At 34.4% G+C, this 17,450-nt stretch overlaps 1 protein-coding gene across 1 annotated transcript in view; it reads right to left on the reverse strand.

Annotated features, from left to right (window-relative positions):
• The window catches only part of LRP1B (LDL receptor related protein 1B), a 1,678,044-nt gene that overhangs the window by 838,245 nt on the left and 822,349 nt on the right, over positions 1-17,450 (reverse strand). The window contains exons 12-15 of the mRNA XM_065928990.1: positions 15,462-15,642; positions 8,497-8,716; positions 6,987-7,176; positions 180-302 (exon numbers count right to left, since the gene is read on the reverse strand). Of these exons, the coding sequence (XP_065785062.1) occupies positions 180-302; positions 6,987-7,176; positions 8,497-8,716; positions 15,462-15,642 (714 nt within the window). The remainder of the gene's footprint in view (positions 1-179; positions 303-6,986; positions 7,177-8,496; positions 8,717-15,461; positions 15,643-17,450) is intronic.

Below are 17,450 nucleotides of genomic sequence, written 5' to 3' on the forward strand. Positions count from 1 at the left end.
ATTATTCATTTGTATATTAGATATTAATTCCTTTAACTATTTAAAGTCTAAAAAGAATTATACTTAAGTTATTACCTGAATTTCTCTTTCCAAGTTTGATTTCAATTCCTTTGGTTTCATCAGCTATTGTTCGTCAAAAAGACAAATAAACCATGAGTGTAACATGAAACGACACTTACATATGCAATTGGTCCCATTTTCATCCAAAAGTTGATTATCAGCACAGGCACATACTCGGCCTCCTGGGATGGCCAAGCACAGAGTACCGCAGGCTCCATTATTGACCCGGCACATATTGTCACCTGCGAGAGAGTGAAGAAACGGCGTCAGAGGACTCGATTCCGCACAAAGTCAGCCGGTTGGGTTCACGTTCTTTCTAGGTGATGTTTTGTAGGCATTCAAGTGTACACACATATGTACCATGGACACATTCATGTAATCAGGATTCCTGCTGAGTCATAAAAGAAATCCAAAAAGGCTTGAAAATATATGATGCACTGGTACATAAGAGGAATTTGCATGTTGCTTGGAAGATATAGGGGTCTGTGCGCAGATAGGCAACAGAAGAGAAAAAGACAGAGTGGATTAAATGGTGTCCGTCCAGGACAGATTCTTAGAGAGGCCTTGTATATGCAAGTTTGAGTTCTTCAGAAAGACTACAGACAGGCATTATGGATGTGCCTTTGAATCCCAAATAAACAGAAAGGGTTTCCCTGGGGGCTCAGATGGCAAAGAATCACCTGCAATGAAGCAGACCCGGGTTCAGTCCCTGGGTTGGGAAGATCCCCTGGAGAAGGGAATGGCAATCCACTCCAGTATTCCTGCCTGGGAAATCCCATGGAGAGGGAAGCCTGGCAGGCTACAGTCCATGAGGTTGAAAAGAGTCGGACATAACTGAGTGACTAATACCAAAGAGAAAGCAAACAAATACTGGGGAGATGGGAGGGATTTTCCTTCCTCTTTCGCAAGGAGTACGCTGGCATGTCAGTGCACTAAGGAATGCAAGGAACGCAGGCTGTCTGTGAAGGCTTAAAAATGAGCAGCCTCACTGGCATCAGGAGAATGTGCAATGCACAAGGGTAAAGTGTTGTCCCCGGGGAGGAAACAGCCGAGGCGCTGAAGAGACATCCGATTGCTATCAATAAAGCAGGCTTGAGGGGAAATTCATAGTGGTATTATTCATGAACATATGTGAGGCACCCTTGGAGACTCAGATAAAACAGGTAAATTTCTGAAGAGGCTGGAGAATCTGTTCTATAAAGGTGTATGCCAAAGTAAGTAAAATTGAGGTTGTCATCATTTTGACCCTATTTATTTCTACAAGTTGGAAAGATGAGGAAGAAAGTCTCTTTTCTGAGATATATATGTGTAGACCAGCAGCCCAATCGGCAGTGTAAAGGCCAGGATCATTTTACACTATGTATACACCTTGCATTTTCCAAGATATCAATAAATAACATTTCAACTACATCAGAATTTTTTACTCAAACATTAAAAATTAAGACTTTTAATTACTGGGAGACATATAGTCAATAATATGATGATTAAAACTGTATTGGCAGTTAAAGTTCAAGTGCCAAAAATGTGATAAAAGTGATAGATTAGGCCATTATACTCAGGACTTCTGGGGTTAGATGTGCTATGAAGAGTATTAATAAATGAGCTAAAAAACTTGAAATATTGCTATATGCAATAAATATTTAACTCATTCCCATAGATTATCATTGTGTCCTCAGATCAGAAAAAAAATCTAAAGTGTATAATTATTTTTTTCTCATTATTCTGAGAAGTAAAGTCAATTTGCAATGTTTATAAAAATTAAATATATATATATATTTATATATATTTTTAAAAGCTAAGGAAGTTAAGTTCAGTTCAGGTTTCTTCCAACAGGGAATAAAGAACATTTTTAAGCAACTTCCAGATTTAGTCATATTTATTCCAAGACAATGAAATAAACATATAATATTTCATTGGATACTTAGGTGTTCTGTCTACATTATGCACATTTTGTACAGGATTAAACTACATAGTGAATATTTTAGTAACATATAGAATCTGGAAAATGAGAATTAACTCAAAATATTTTGAGAAGTATATGAATAATTTAAAGCAGTAAGAAAAGAAGAAAGTACTAAAAACAATATTAGGCTATATTTTCCTACCAAAAATATATGCTGAAAGTCATACTCGTTAATTCAACAGCATGATTCATGCTTACTATTGTCACTGAATATAAAATTTAAATTTAAGTATTTAGAAATAAATTACCATATTCAAGATTTAAAGTATATTCCTTTTCTGTGAGTACAGTATGTTGAAAGAGAGAAATTGGTATTTGTACTGTCATGATAGAAATTCAAAACCTAAATTAATTTGAATAATTCCATATCTCATTAGAACTGCTTAGAATGTTTTTATTTTAGTCATATCCCAATATTTTTTTGAATTTATCACTTAAACATATTCCAGATAGGATTTATATAATACTCTTTACTGAAACATTAATACCTTGCAAAAGTAGTCATATAAAAATATTTTCTTGAAAACATGACTGACTGCAAAGAGCAATAAAATCTTTACACATAAATATCAATAAAAGTGCTCATTAACATATTGATAGGCTTCATTTTGAATATCCATAATTCATCAATCCCAGGGTTAGTTACCTTACGTACACTTTCATTTTATTTAAGTTTATAAAAAAATTATAAAGATAGGTTTCATCTCATTGTGGTTGAAACTACTGAAGATCTAAAGAATTAAATGACTTCTCTAATATTTAGAATATATATATAATCATTATAAAAGTAAGGATATATCACAAATATGTCACAAATTATTATTCATTTCCAGGTAATAATATTAATAGTCATATTACTTCTTTTTTCATATATTTTCTAAATATATAAAAATAAGAATTTATTTTAATCTAAAATTTATGTTCTAATACTCTAACTTGTTTATATATGACAAAATAAAATTAGATCAATAAGGGTCAGAAAAATAACTGAAAACAACAAACTAAAATTCTAGATTAAATCATTTAGGAAGTACTTTTTAAAAAATGAAATATGCAAGGAAAACAAATGATGAAAAGTTTTTTTTATTATTTTATTTTATTTTATTTTATTTATTTATTTATTTATTTTTTATTAGTTGGAGGCTAATTACTTCACAACATGAAGCTAAAGGTAAGGTCTGTCTGGACCAAAAACATTGCCTTTTTTCCTCAATCTGATAATTAGGAGAAGTAGGATTCTTCTGCCCCTTACAACGTCTGTCACAGACTGTGTAAATGAATGAATGAAACTTCTAGTTAGCAAGTTGAATGACAGTAACAGTGACTTGTGTGTGTAGAAACACGGTACAGGTATGTGGATAGATATGTCTGTTGAAACAAGATAAAGTATCTTGTTTCTATGTGAGTAAGAATACATACAATCTCTGCTACATAATTTGCATTTTAAGGCAGATTAAAGATATTTATTTTTAAAGGTATATCTGATATACTAGTGCATTGTAGTATAAGATTATTGAATCCTCAATGCTATAAATGTGTAGTCCAGGGACTCTTTATATTAAAAACAATTAATTGAATAAAAATTTAATAATGATAAAATTACAATCATTAAAAAAAGTCCCTTTCCCCATCTAAAAATATAGTAGCTATATAATTTTCATAAATTAAAATGGCTACATAAATGAATCATATAAAACTATTTTGTGGTCAGATAAGCTTGAATTTGAACCCTAATGTATCCCTGGCTCCTCGTTTTCTGAGGAGAATGGCTACATCTGCCTGACTTTTGGATTTTTCATATGTATAATATAAATTAATAGGACTTATATTAAATGTCTTCTGTGAGATTTAAATAAGACTATTTAGCCCACTTACTGGTAGTTATAATCACACTAAATTATTAGTTAGTAAATTTCATAACCCCATCATGGATCACAGCCTTGTCATAGTGAAAAGTATTGACAACTCCTCAGATAATTACTAGAGCCAGCAGGCTTTCAGAAGTGGGGAGAGGGGAATATCCATTTTGAACTCATTTTTAGTGCCTTTAGGATTTGAACCTTCTTAGTCAAGAAGCACCAGTTAGAACCAGACGTGGCATAATTGACTGGTTCAAAATTGGGAAAGGAGTATGACAAGGCTGTATACTGTCACCTGCTATTTAACTGATATTCAGAGTAGTACATCACACAAAATGCCCAGCTAGATGAATCACAAGTTGGAATCAAGATTTCTGGGAGAAATATCAACAGCCTCACACATGTAAATGATATCTTTCTAATGGCAGAAAGTGAAGAGGAACTAATGAGCCTCTTGATGAGGGTGAAAGAGGACAGTAAAAAGCCTGACTTAAAACTCAAGATTCAAAAAACTAAATCATGGCATCTGGTCCCATCTGTGAGTGTAACCAAGAAATTAAAAGATGCTTCCTCCTTGGAAGGAAAGTTATGACCAACCTAGACAACATATTAAAAAGCAGAGACATCACTTTCTCAACAAAGGTTCGTCTAGTCAAGGCTATGGTTTTTCCAGTGGTCATGTGTGGATGTGAGAGTTGGACTATAAAGAAAGCTGAGCACTAAAGAATTGATGCTTTTGAACTGTGGTGTTGGAGAAGACTCTTGAGAGTCCCTTGGACTGCAAGGAGATCCAATCAGTCCATCCTAAAGGAGATCAGTCCCGATGAGCAGAGCCGACTCATTGTAAAAGACTGATGCTGGGAGAGATTGAGGGCATGAGAAGCGAGCAGCAGAGGATGAGATGGTTAGATAACATCATCGACTAAGTGGCCATGAATTTGAGCAGACTCTGGGAGATATTAGGGCTTGCCAGGTGGCATGGTGGTAAAGAATCTGACTGTCAATGCAGAAGATGCAAGAGACGCAGGTTCAATCCTTGGATTGGGAAAATCCCCTGGAGTAGGAAATGGAACCCATTCCAGTATTCTTGCCTGGAAAATTCCATGGACAGAAGAGCCTGGCGGGCTACAGTCTAAAGTATTAGAAAGAATCAAATGTGACTTAATGACTGGACAACAAATTTCATATATTTATCATAGAAACTGATCTATTACTTCTAATTTGATATGGGAAATTATTCATCAACATTTTTAAGAATATTGTCCTTAGTTAATGATCTCATTCTCTAAACATGCAGGAAATACAAGTGCACTTCTGAAACTAGAAAGCTAAAAGAGTGCTAGTTTTATACTTAGTTTTATGCTAAGTATTATAGTATTATGCCATACTTTCTATGAATTATTTTAGGAGAGGGTTATAAAATTGTTCTAGATAGCTAATGTAAATGAAAAGGAAAGAAAGCTTTTCAATTAAATGAGAAGAAACAATTTGATATGATAAAAACATTTTGACCATAAGCCCTTAAGAATTACTTAGAAATTTATTCCTAAATGTAACTTTCTGTTTAGTATGATTATGTATCTATTGTTCTGAAATCAACTGGCATATTGCAAAGTAATTTGATAAGAGTTTTTCCTGATTACTAATTTGCTAACACCAAGTCTAAGAGTTTAGATGTGATTGATAGCATTCTTAAATATTTTTCATGGTGTTCCTGTGGTTGTGTGTGATATTAGCTATCATCTATGTATTTATATGCATATACTCATAAGCATATATATGAATACCAAATATAAATATACTCTCTCTGTACTACAAATATAAGCTTTCCTTTTCATTTACATTAGATATATGGAACAATTTTATAACCCTCTCTTTAAATACCTCATAGTATATACAGTCATATATTGTAGAGAAACAAGGTACAAAGCTATGTAAGATCAGCTTATTTCCTTCCATGAAGAATTAGCAATATGTATGACTTGGTTTTCTACTCTATTACAAATTTATCTTCAAAAAAGTCTATTAAGAGTATTTAATCAAAATTTATATGCCACTGATTACTATGTTTCTAAATATTTATTACTATTCAACATTCAAAAGATGCAAAGATAGATACCACTGACAGAAAATTGTAACATGATAACATATTTGTTTTTGAACACCAGAGAACATTTTGTTTCATAATCTGACCACTTTAATCAATGTAGAAAAAGGTAGCACGCATCTAGATTCAAAGTAGGTTATCTAATTTCAATGTCTATTGATCAAAAAAGATGTTGACCAGGCATCATTTCCACATTCTATTGTATGCTCTGGGAGGAAAACTCAAAGTATTGATTATTTCTCCTAAGTTAATGAAAAATAATCAATCAATTTGGCTGAACACATATTTTCAATAAGACAACACCGTGAGTCATAGAGCAAATCCACACTAGCTACTATTTTACATATGGTAATGGATATGTTTAAATGCTACTCTCTTTGTTACCTAAATTCTGAGTAATGCTGTTTGTGGATAGCCTAATAAATGTTAATAACTCATGCAGATTAAAAATTATACAAATCATATCTGATTTAATAAGACATGAATATCAGAGTAGATTATTTCACTTTCATAACATCTATAATTATTTAGTATACCTCAAATGTATATGAAATTGATCAGATAAATATACAAAGATATTTTAAAAAATACTATTATCCTTATATTATACATATATATATTTTAACATTTTCCCATAATGTTGCTTCCACACTGAAAGTTTTTCCACTTCTCACAATACTGACTCTTTTAAAACATTGAAGACTTTTACTTTAAATAACAGCCTTCTCCAGTGTAAATGACATGAAAAAGAAAGTATCTGGAAAAAACCTTGAACTTCACTCTAATAGAATTCCCAGAGTTACTCACTCAGGATATTTTGAACAATAAGTAATAAATTTTTATGGTAACAAAGGCTAAGATTTGATTGACTTTGGAGTGACTAGACACCTTTGATCATAAAACTTCAGCAATACTATCAAAATAAAATCTTTATGCAACCTCAGTGAAGTACTATTATATGTAAAACTCAGATGTAATTTTATCTGGTTTTTAATACCTTGTTGCTTTCGTGGATCATAAATCTGAAGCCCAAACAGGGGTGGTCTTTCACGCCTCAGTAATGTCACCTCATTAGTTATCAAATCTAGTTGAAAAATGGAACCATTCATATAATCAGTCCAGAACACATAATTCCCATGATGCGACAGTCCAAAAGGATGGTTCAACTCTTTCCCACTGTAAACAATCTGTAAAATATAAACACATTGTGAAAAATCAGAACTGACCTTTAGAAACATAACCAAATATTTAGAGAGAATACTCAAATAAGTAGAACAATGATCTACCTAAAAACTTTTCTCTCAGTATATCTGAAAAATGGATTTCACAATGTGAGCATATTTTCCTGTTTTTAGGACATGTTATACATTGCATCCATTTCAGTTCTCTCATGCACAAAATTATACATATGGTCAAGAAATACAAACATTAAAATAACTTTGTCTGATACTCTTCCCTATCTCTTTTCTTATGATGTTACAATAAGATATTCTGGGATAGAAATTGATCTGAGTAATTAGCATTTGTGTCTTGCAATATTGTTCATCCAATAGTCAAGGGATACAACATGGTCTTATAACACTGGGAGTGGATGGAAGGTAGTGATTTAATTCTTCTTAAGTCCGTAACATTAGGTTAAATGCAAATCAATCTTACTTATTTTGGGAAAGATATTTAAGGCATTGTTAGAGTTAACCAATGACTGAAATAGTCTTAACTGATAAATGCATCACATTTCTCAAACAGAATCTTTAGTAGATAGACTTGGTCAATTGTGCAAACACCCTTTCGGAAAAAAGAAGGAAGTATACTGTCAAAGGAAACATTTTGGTAATTTCTCACATTCCATTTTCCTACTGTTTAACTAAATATTGAAGCCATATAGTCATAAGGCTGTATGTGCTGAGGTGACTGACCACAGGAGAGAATAAAGAAGTGATATTTTGCCAGTATTGCCTCTCTCACACAGTCAACGGCATCCTCAGTTTCACAGAAGAACTTCAAAATCATTTTGCAATGATTCTACCAAAAGGGCCAAGAAGATGTTGATATTTATTCACATCCATGGACTTGAAATTCAGTCTACTCTTGTATTTCAATTCCAATGTTATGAAGTTCTTTATTTGAGTAAGTGAATTATAAAGACTGTCACATTACATAGGTTAAATTTCAGCTCCAAACACTTGAAGATATTTGAACCAAATTGAGTTGGTTTGTCCTAGCAAACATCAATAAAGTAGAAACACCATTTTCAAACAGCTCTGATAGCCTAGGAGATTCGTTTAGCAATCCCCCAAATCCCGGCATACCACAGGGAGCTGGGCCTGGTCTCCCGGAGGCAAGTGCCAGCCACACAGCTTAACGCTCAGCCTCCTTCAGCCACCCCACAGAGAATACTGGCAGCCACCTCAGAGGGGTAAAAATAAGCTTGAAAGTATTTTTAACACAACACAACAGGGCTCTGCGAAAGAAGCCGGTGGGTTAAAACAGCAGCATTTGTCTTTTACCTTCCTGTGAGTTCCATTCAAAAACACTTTCTCAATATGATCATAATAGGCATCACACCAGTATAATGTGTGGGTGTGAAAGTCCAGAGTTAAACCGTTTGGCCACAGCATCTTTGAAGTCACAAAAATCTGCCGATTGAAGCCATCCATCCAGGCCTTCTCAATCCTTCCCACGCTGTCATCTATTTCATCTTCCTCCCAGTCTGTCCAATACATCCAGCTAAGACATGAAAAACCAGAGCGCATGTGTGTTATTTCAACCGGCCACCCAGTATAGTGGGATGCTACCTCAGGTTTGGCAGCTCCATAAAAATTAATTACATCCTGATTTTTTCTCCTATCTAAATGCTTATCTGCCCAAAGGAGGAGGTAGCTATGAAATACTCAGGGAAGTTAAGATTGGTGCAGTGGGGTGGGATGGGGAATGGGGGGAGGTACAAATGGGAGGAGACATATACACACATATAGTTGTGACTGATTCCTGTTGTTGTAAGGCAGAAACCAACACCACTGTAAAGCAATTATCCTTCAATTAAAAATGAAACAAAAATTGTGAAGTAAAGCCAGTCCAATTAGACACATTTGAGAAAACCCACAATGACTACTATTGTACTTACTAGACTTGTTTATTCATTAACCTAACAGTAAGTGCCAAATATTGATTTTTTTTTTTTTTTTTTTTTGGTGTTGATACCAAGATTGTGAAATGATTCTTGAGGCATTGCTATTTTTAAATGGCCATTTATAAAACATATAATCAATTATATGATTAAATAGTAGATTGACTGGCATGAGAATGATAGCACAGTTGATGATTTACTCCAGACTTTATTTAAGCCCAGATAAATTCTTCTTTTTTATTTTTTTTAAGACAAGCAGTTGGATTGTCTTTGTTCTAAAGGGCAGAGGCATACTGGATTTGTTTGGCCAGGTTTAATTTGTCTTCCTGATGCAAATTATCTATGCTTTATTGCTGCTTATTATTACCCCCCAAACCCAGAGTAGATGATTGAGCTGCACATAAGTTTAATAACAGCAGGTTGACTGACCTTGAGAGTTTGAGTTTTAATTTCTATCTCAAACAAAAGCATCTGCCTTTAAAAACAAATCTTTTGTGTAAGCTATAACAGTGGGAGAGGGGGTTTTGAGCTAACGTTCCAACTGCCTCATGAATAAGGTTAAAACCCTCCACATGTGTTGTATTTTTGGGGGTCATGTGAAAGTTCCCGAGTTACTAATTAAAGTGTAGGGTTTAACTCTGTCATCTTGTATACAACTTTATAAAGCTTCAAAGCTTTTCTAAGCTGCTAACCTTGGAAGTGCCCTTATTAAATACCTTTGCCTCTCACATGTTCTGGATCTTAAAGAATTTCTGAGGTAATTTCAGACTAATCTCTGTTCATGACTAAAAATCTTACTGTGATCTAAGCAAGCAGATTGGGGACAGCTAAGGATGTAACACACCATCCACTCTTTTATGTCAGTTAAGCTCTTTTAAAATTCTCTTAACAGTTTATAATTATGCTGATAATCCTTTTTGACCTGAGGAAATATATTTAGATTGGTGACTTTAGTAAGTCAAAATACATTCTAATCAAAGAAAAAAACATGGCACTGTGCTTAGCTTGTATCATGCCTGTTGAAGTGGCTTTATTACTGGGACAAATTAGGAATAAACAGAAGATTCATTTGCTCTAATCCAGTGCTAGTTAGGTAAAACTACTTGAATTCAGCTATATAAATCAACTATGTAAAAGAAATAGACAACTTTTTCACCTCTATTGATATCTTTCCTGAAATTTTAAACAGTTAATCAATTTGGTTCTTTGTTGTTACTAATTTACAACTTGTTAAAATTGCAATTACATTTTCCTCTAGGTTTCCCTTTTGATAATTGTAATGCATTTTTTCTGTGACTACTAACCCAAATCACACATATATAAGTGTGTAAACATACACATAAACACACATACACACATACACACAAGATAATTCTTGATAGCCTGGTGGTGGTTTAGTCGCTAAGTCGTGTCTGACTCTTGTGACCCTGTGAATTGTAGCCTGCCAGGCTCTTCAGTCTATGAAGATTTTCTAGGCAAGAACACTGGAGTGGGTAGTCATTTCCTTCTCCAGGGGGTCTTCCAACCCACGGATCAAACCCATTTCTCTTGCATGGCAGGCAGATTCTTTACTTACTGACCTAAGAGGGTAGCCCAACATATTTTATATTTAATTACTATTTGAAAAACAGAATTGTCTGTGATATGATCTATTAACTGAGATATTTTTAATCAAACAAAATATAGGAAAAATAAAACTTAAATAAGTGATGCCTATCTGACAGAAATGGGGCCTCCCCAGTGGCTCAATGACAAAAGAATTCACCTGCAATGCAAGAGATGCGGGAAACGTGGGTTTGATGGCTGGCTCAGGAAGATCCCCTCAAGAAGGAAATGGCAACCCACTCCAGTATTCTTGCCTGGAGAATCCCATGGACTGAGGGGCCTGGCGGCCTACAGTCTACAAGGTCGCAAACACACACACTCAGCACATCTGACAGAAACTAGATATGTGATCATTACCTACCCATTTCATTATCTGATTAAAAGTTACATTGTGAAACCATATAATCATTATCAAAGATGATTGTTCAAAAACACACAAAATAGAAAAACCTATAAAATAAGCCATGCCCCTCATCCAGGGGATCTTCCCAACCCAGGGATCGAACCCAGGTCTCCCGCATTGCAGGTGGATTCTTTACTGTCTGAGCTACCAGGGAAGCCCGTAAAATAAGCAGGAGCTCACAAATATTTTTATAGGTGGGACTTGGGGTGTCCCTCAAATAAAAATTAAGTTAACTGTCCTTTCTTATTACAAAAACAAAAAATACACCTCTATTTTTCAAAACCTGGTCAAATGCAATTTCATAATGAAGTCTGTCCCTAGTTTTTCTCTCAAAATTAGCTCTTTCTTCTGTATCCCAGTGACAGTTCTTACTTATTTTATAGAATTTATAGCATTTATAACTTGTATCAATTTTGATGGTGTTGCATGTCTGGTAATTCAAATTTTAAAAGTTCAAATAATTATGGGCAGGGCTTATTTCTTGTTCATATTTATACTCTGTAACATTAAACTTGGTTTTGTTGATATTAACCATGTCTCCAATTTAAATTGTATTATCTGATGGTCAATCCCCACAAATTCTAAATCTATAAGATTTTCTGTCATGGAATTAAAATAAATTTTACTGCTTTAAAACTTGATTGAGTTGATGAGATAATATCTAGCTTTTAACTAGAGGATGTGGTGCTCTTACTTGAGAGAGGGTTATAGAAAATCCTGATTGGAGGGATATATGCATTGCTTTTGCATTCATCTTTTCCTAGAGACAATGTTTTGAGAAATCAGAACTGGAGGTATAAGTTTCTAAGTTATTGGTGTAAATTGTGAAGTGTGAAATGTTTGGAAGAGGGGGAGTTAATATGGAGCCATCATCTTGAGGAACAGTCCATCATAATTAATTCCTTCCATTTTGACAACTGCCAATCCTATTCTTTCACTGTCTCCTGTGTCAATCCTCACATTTCTATTGCTATTAAAAATGCTACCATCTGTCTTTTATCACTCTTCAAAGGGAACTCCCAATGGGTTGTTTCTCATAGACCTGTCATATGCCTTTCACTTGTCTTCCTAAATCATGAATTGAAAAAAAAAATGTGATATTTATCCTCAAAACCTTCTAATTATTTTGTTGACAGCAAAATCAGTCAAAGCTTTTAATTACAACATTGAAGATTTCTGCATAGTTCTAGTCTCACCTTCTGCTATGATCCTTCACATGTCCCCGGCTCTAGCCTTAATTAACTCATCTACCTCAAAATCACCAATAACTCCCCTTGCTTCCAAGCAAGTACTCATATTGCCCCTCAGAGTACAGTGACTAACATGTCACCCCAAACTCTAAGCTTCTGAGGAAATTCATTAGGAAATCCTATCCATCCTCTAAAGTTCAAATCTGAACTTTAAAACTTTAAAAATCTTTAAAAATCTCGCTAAATTCCCCAAAAGAATGCATTTAATACTATTTTAATTTACAGATAAATTGTGTGGTGTGTGTGTGTGTGTTTACAGCAAGCATACTGCTTTATAGCATCCTTGAAGACATTTATCGCCTTACTGATTTCTACTGATCTATATAGTAGTTATTTAATAATGTATTTTAATAAAGAAATAAATGAATAAATCCTTTACTAATTCTATAATTGGTTCAGAAGCTTTAGATAAGAACATAGTTCTGAACAGAGTAATTTTTGTTAATAGGCTATTATGACAGAGAATATCTGTGATGCTTCCTTGTGTACAATGCAAAAGGTATTATGGTAGAAAAAATATGAATAAATCAGTTTTTTTTCTGAAAATGTTTTGCTTAAAATTATATTATGCTATTTAAAATAGAGCTTTTCAAACCTAAATCACATCTTCATAAAAAATAAAATAAAACAACTTATATTAGGGTCAAACAATTATTTGGATACAAATTCAGATGGTCCTATTTCGACTTGTCTTCCAATCCATTCGCCACAGAATAGTAAGAATAGTTTGCTTTTTTAATATAAACTGATGATATCACAACTCTGCTTTACCCTGGCACTGAAGAATGAAGTTCTCATCATGGTACACAAGGCCCTGCTTTCTTTAAGATTTTACCTTCAGTAACTTTCCCAGTTGCCATCTACAGCCAGTCCCACTGTCTTCATTGCAGTTCATATAACCACTGAAAATCTTCAGCTGTACCATTTTCTTGATCTGAACACTTTCCCTCACTCTCCAAGGCTTGCTCCTTCTCTAAACAAAGTTTCAACTGAAATGATGGCACGTTAAAGAGACTTTTCAGGAAACCTATTTAAACAGTTTTCTGTTAGTCTCCTTTGCCTTAACATGCTTGTTTGACTCCATTTCTTTGGTCTCTAGAAATTACATTAATTGCTCACTTGGTGCTTATTTACTGTTGCATCTCCCCATTCCCTAGTTTGCAGATAACACAAAATGCTCCATGAGGCTAAGACTACGCCTGTTTTGTTAACTACCGTAGTTCTAGCGCGGCACTCTGAGTGTAGTATATTTTTACAAGAAAAATGTGTGTATATGGGGTATACACATATGTATTCCATGTATGTATACATATGTATACATGCATGCATATATACGTGTTCATGTCTGTTTTTTAAGTGGGTGTATGACAGCAGTATTCTACTTAAAAATCTGTCTGATGGGAGAAGTAGAAGAGTCATTCTTTGCAGCATTAGAGGCAAATACAGAATTAGCTGGTAGATAGGTTCTACTGGGATGCAGATATTGACTTAATGAAAAGAAAAAAATGTCATATCAGATTTGTCCCTAAATGTTTTGAATCACGTATTTACATGCTATAGGTTTCAAATCTAAACTGGATGCTTGCCTCTTAGGGAAGTGTTACGATGGATTTCTGAATCTGAAGAGAGAGGCAGGACTAGTGACCCCTGAATTTCCTTCCAAATCATCTGGTTCCATAACCTCCGCTCAGTGTCATTTCCCTGAGTACCTGAAAAACCCTATAATTCTGTTGGAAAATATTTTCCTCTAACAGAATACTGAGAAAGAAGATTTTATTTTAAGATATATTTGAAACATCTTGCCTCAAGGAAATTTAGAAAAGGTGGAATAAATATTTTCTTTTAATATTAGGATTACCTTGGTTTAAGGTCAGAGAAATGACTTGCTTTATTTATTTATTTATTTTGGTATGACTTGCTTTAAAAGTCCATAAATAAAATAGAAATTTAAAGAGTCCACACATAAAACCACTGATGTTACTTTATAATTATGCCTTACAAAAATTCAGTGAGTTCACCTGATGATTAGGTCAGCCTAGAAAGAAGCAGCCTGATTGTATCTGGAGCTAATCCCAATACAGTTTTAGGAACAGAAATCTGGTGATTTCAAATTACAAGTGAGTCATGTGCTTCCTAGTCAATTATCTTTTGTATGTATATGATAGAGTATAAAAAATAAATTTTGTTATCCTATTGTGAAACACTGAAATACAAGCTATGAAGGGGATAAAAACCACAGACAAAAACTGAACATGTAAAATATGCATAGCACTCATTTCATTCTGAGATTCTATTAGGAATTTTCACATTTTTTCCAATATTTTCATACATACAGTATTATTTGTATTCAGGTTAGCTCTGAGCAAAAATATAAGGAAAATATATTCCCATGAATAGCACAAAATAATACATCCTAAAGAAAGTAGCACCTACTATTATAAAATGATGTCACTATGTGAAAACTTTGGTTATATCTAAAATTGTATGACTCTCAATCTAGACTAATCAAGAGTAGCACAGTAAAGTGGTTTTGAATAAAATCTTGGGTTTAAGTATCTATCCAGTTTCTTAATAATCAAAAATTTTTTGCATATTTGTTACCAATTTCTCTGTAAAACAAGAACGAGAATAGCAACTAATTCAGAGGACCATTATAGGGAATCATGGACAGAGCACAGTAACCTATTTAATACAACACCTGGTCCTTAGTAAATGAATAACAGAGTTGCTATTCTTTTAATACATTACATTTCAATAGTCTTTAATTAAAAGTTAAATCAATTGATTTGTTGGTTTGAATTACTTATCTTGGTGTCAGTCCATCTAAAATGGAAAATGATGATGTTTGTCAGAATAAATCAAGTAAATATATTCTTAATACAAATAATCTATATCAGTTCAATGCATTTTGGTAAGTTTACTTAGCACATTCTCTAGGAGAGGAAATAATTAAATGAGTAACTTTTCCTAATCAGGTCATTGATATGTGAATGCACATGTGGAATAAAATGTACTTCTTCTAGGTATGAAAAAACCAAATTATCTAGCATCATTTTCTTTATATAAAGCTGATCAAACATCTCATACCCGCTAACAGGATCCACCACAATCCCTCTGGGGTGGGACATTTCTCCCTCTAAGAGAGTCTTCCGACTCTGAGAAGCCTTCTCTAGCCTGGCCACATTAATGGTCTTCCTGTGGCCATCATTTGTCCAGTACAGGTTATTTCCTATCCAATCCACAGCAATGCCCTCCACATTATCCAGATCTGCAAAAAGCAAAAACAAGAAAGAAACAGATTTTATAGTAGTGTTCACTACTTACGTTCTACTTAATAAAAAGTTTAATTGTAAAAGGAATACATTCTGATCCATAAATTCTTTTAGAGTGAGGTTTTTGCCAATATCATCCCATAGAACAGATTTCACTTTTGTTTTGAACATCATTTTATGTGAATAACAGGCCCTTTCTTGAGATATTTTAATTGAAACAGTGATCTGCCAAAAAATAGGAAAGTATATGATGAGAGATAAAAGGGTGAAAATGAGTCTTCAGAATAAAAATATAGTTTTATAGGCTGTTCAGAAGTAAAATGTCAAGTAGTGTGATCAGATAGCATGTTCAAAAGTAAGCAGGTTTTTTTTTTTCCCCAAAAGTAAGCAGGTTTTTTTTTTTTCAAAAGTAAGCAGGTTTAAATACGTAATATATAATGTGAATAACCAAAACAATGCAAATGCCATTTTGCCAAGAGATGAAGAGGTTCAGTGGAAGAACATCTTTGAAAGCCCAGAACAGGTTGTCTCCATGGATCTGCAGGAAGAGTGAACTCAAAGAAGTGTTAAAATATATTCTCGACTTATTTTGAAAAAGGACAGCGTTACTGGCTCCTCTAAGAGACAAGCACTGATAACTTAAAGGAATACTCTAAACATACAATCGTTTGAGCTCCCCTAATTCAAATCTTTATAGAAAGGTAAACTCTAATGCTTATGAATGAAGGTTGACAGTCTATTATTACATAATAGCAGTAGAATAGATCCCCAATGTAGAGATTTTTATAACTACACTCGTTCTATTGTCTTTTCCTCACTTTTAGCCATTTTGTAAAGCACTTTTCAAATTGTACACATCATAAATATAACTCTGTTCCTCTATGGCAGAAAAAATTACCGTGAACTCCTTCACTTCTTTAAAAACCCAGAAAACCATTGTCTCTTTTCCTTGTGGTGTGAGATAAAGAACTGGCACTTACTGGACACGACAACAGGTAGGAGAACATCAGAGGCAGAGACGCGCATTCACACATTCCTGGGAAACCTACATGAGAGTCCAGTGCAGGTGCTCAGCCGTGTCTGACTCTGAGACCCCATGGACCGCAGCACGCCAGGCCTCCCTGTCCATCACCAGCTCCTGGATCGTACTCAAACTCAAGTCATTCGAGTCGGTGATGCCATCCAACCATCCCACCCTCTGTCGTCCCCTTCTCCTCCCACCTTCAATCTTTCCCAGCATCAGGGTCTTTTCAAATGAGTCAGCTCTCCGCATCAGGTGGCCAAAGTATTGGAGTTTCAGCTTCAACATCAGTCCTTTCAAAGAATATTCAGGACTGATTTCCTTGAGGATGGACTGGCTGGATCTCCTTGCAGTCCAAGGGACCAACACCACTGTTCAAAAGCATCAATTCTTTGGCACTCAGCTTTCTTTATAGTCCAGCTCACACATCCATACATGACTACTGGAAAAACCATAGTCTTAAATAGAAGGACCTTTGTTTGAAAAGTAATGTCTCTGCTTTATAATATGCTGTCTAGGTTGGTCATAACTTTCCTTCCAAGGAGCAAGCGTCTTTTAATTTCATGGCTGCAATCACCACCTGCACTGATTTTGGAGTCCCCCAAAAATAAAGTCTGTTACTGTTTCCACTGTTTCCCCATCTATTTTCCATGAAGTGATGGGACCAGATGCTAGGATCTTAGTTTTCTGAATGTTGAGTTTTAAGCCAACTTTTTCACTCTCCTCTTTCACATTAATCAAGAGGGTCTTAAGTTCCTCTTCATTTTCTGTCATACAGGTGGT

This window comes from Muntiacus reevesi, chromosome 3, assembly GCF_963930625.1.
Source record: "Muntiacus reevesi chromosome 3, mMunRee1.1, whole genome shotgun sequence".
NCBI lineage: Eukaryota > Metazoa > Chordata > Mammalia > Artiodactyla > Cervidae > Muntiacus > Muntiacus reevesi.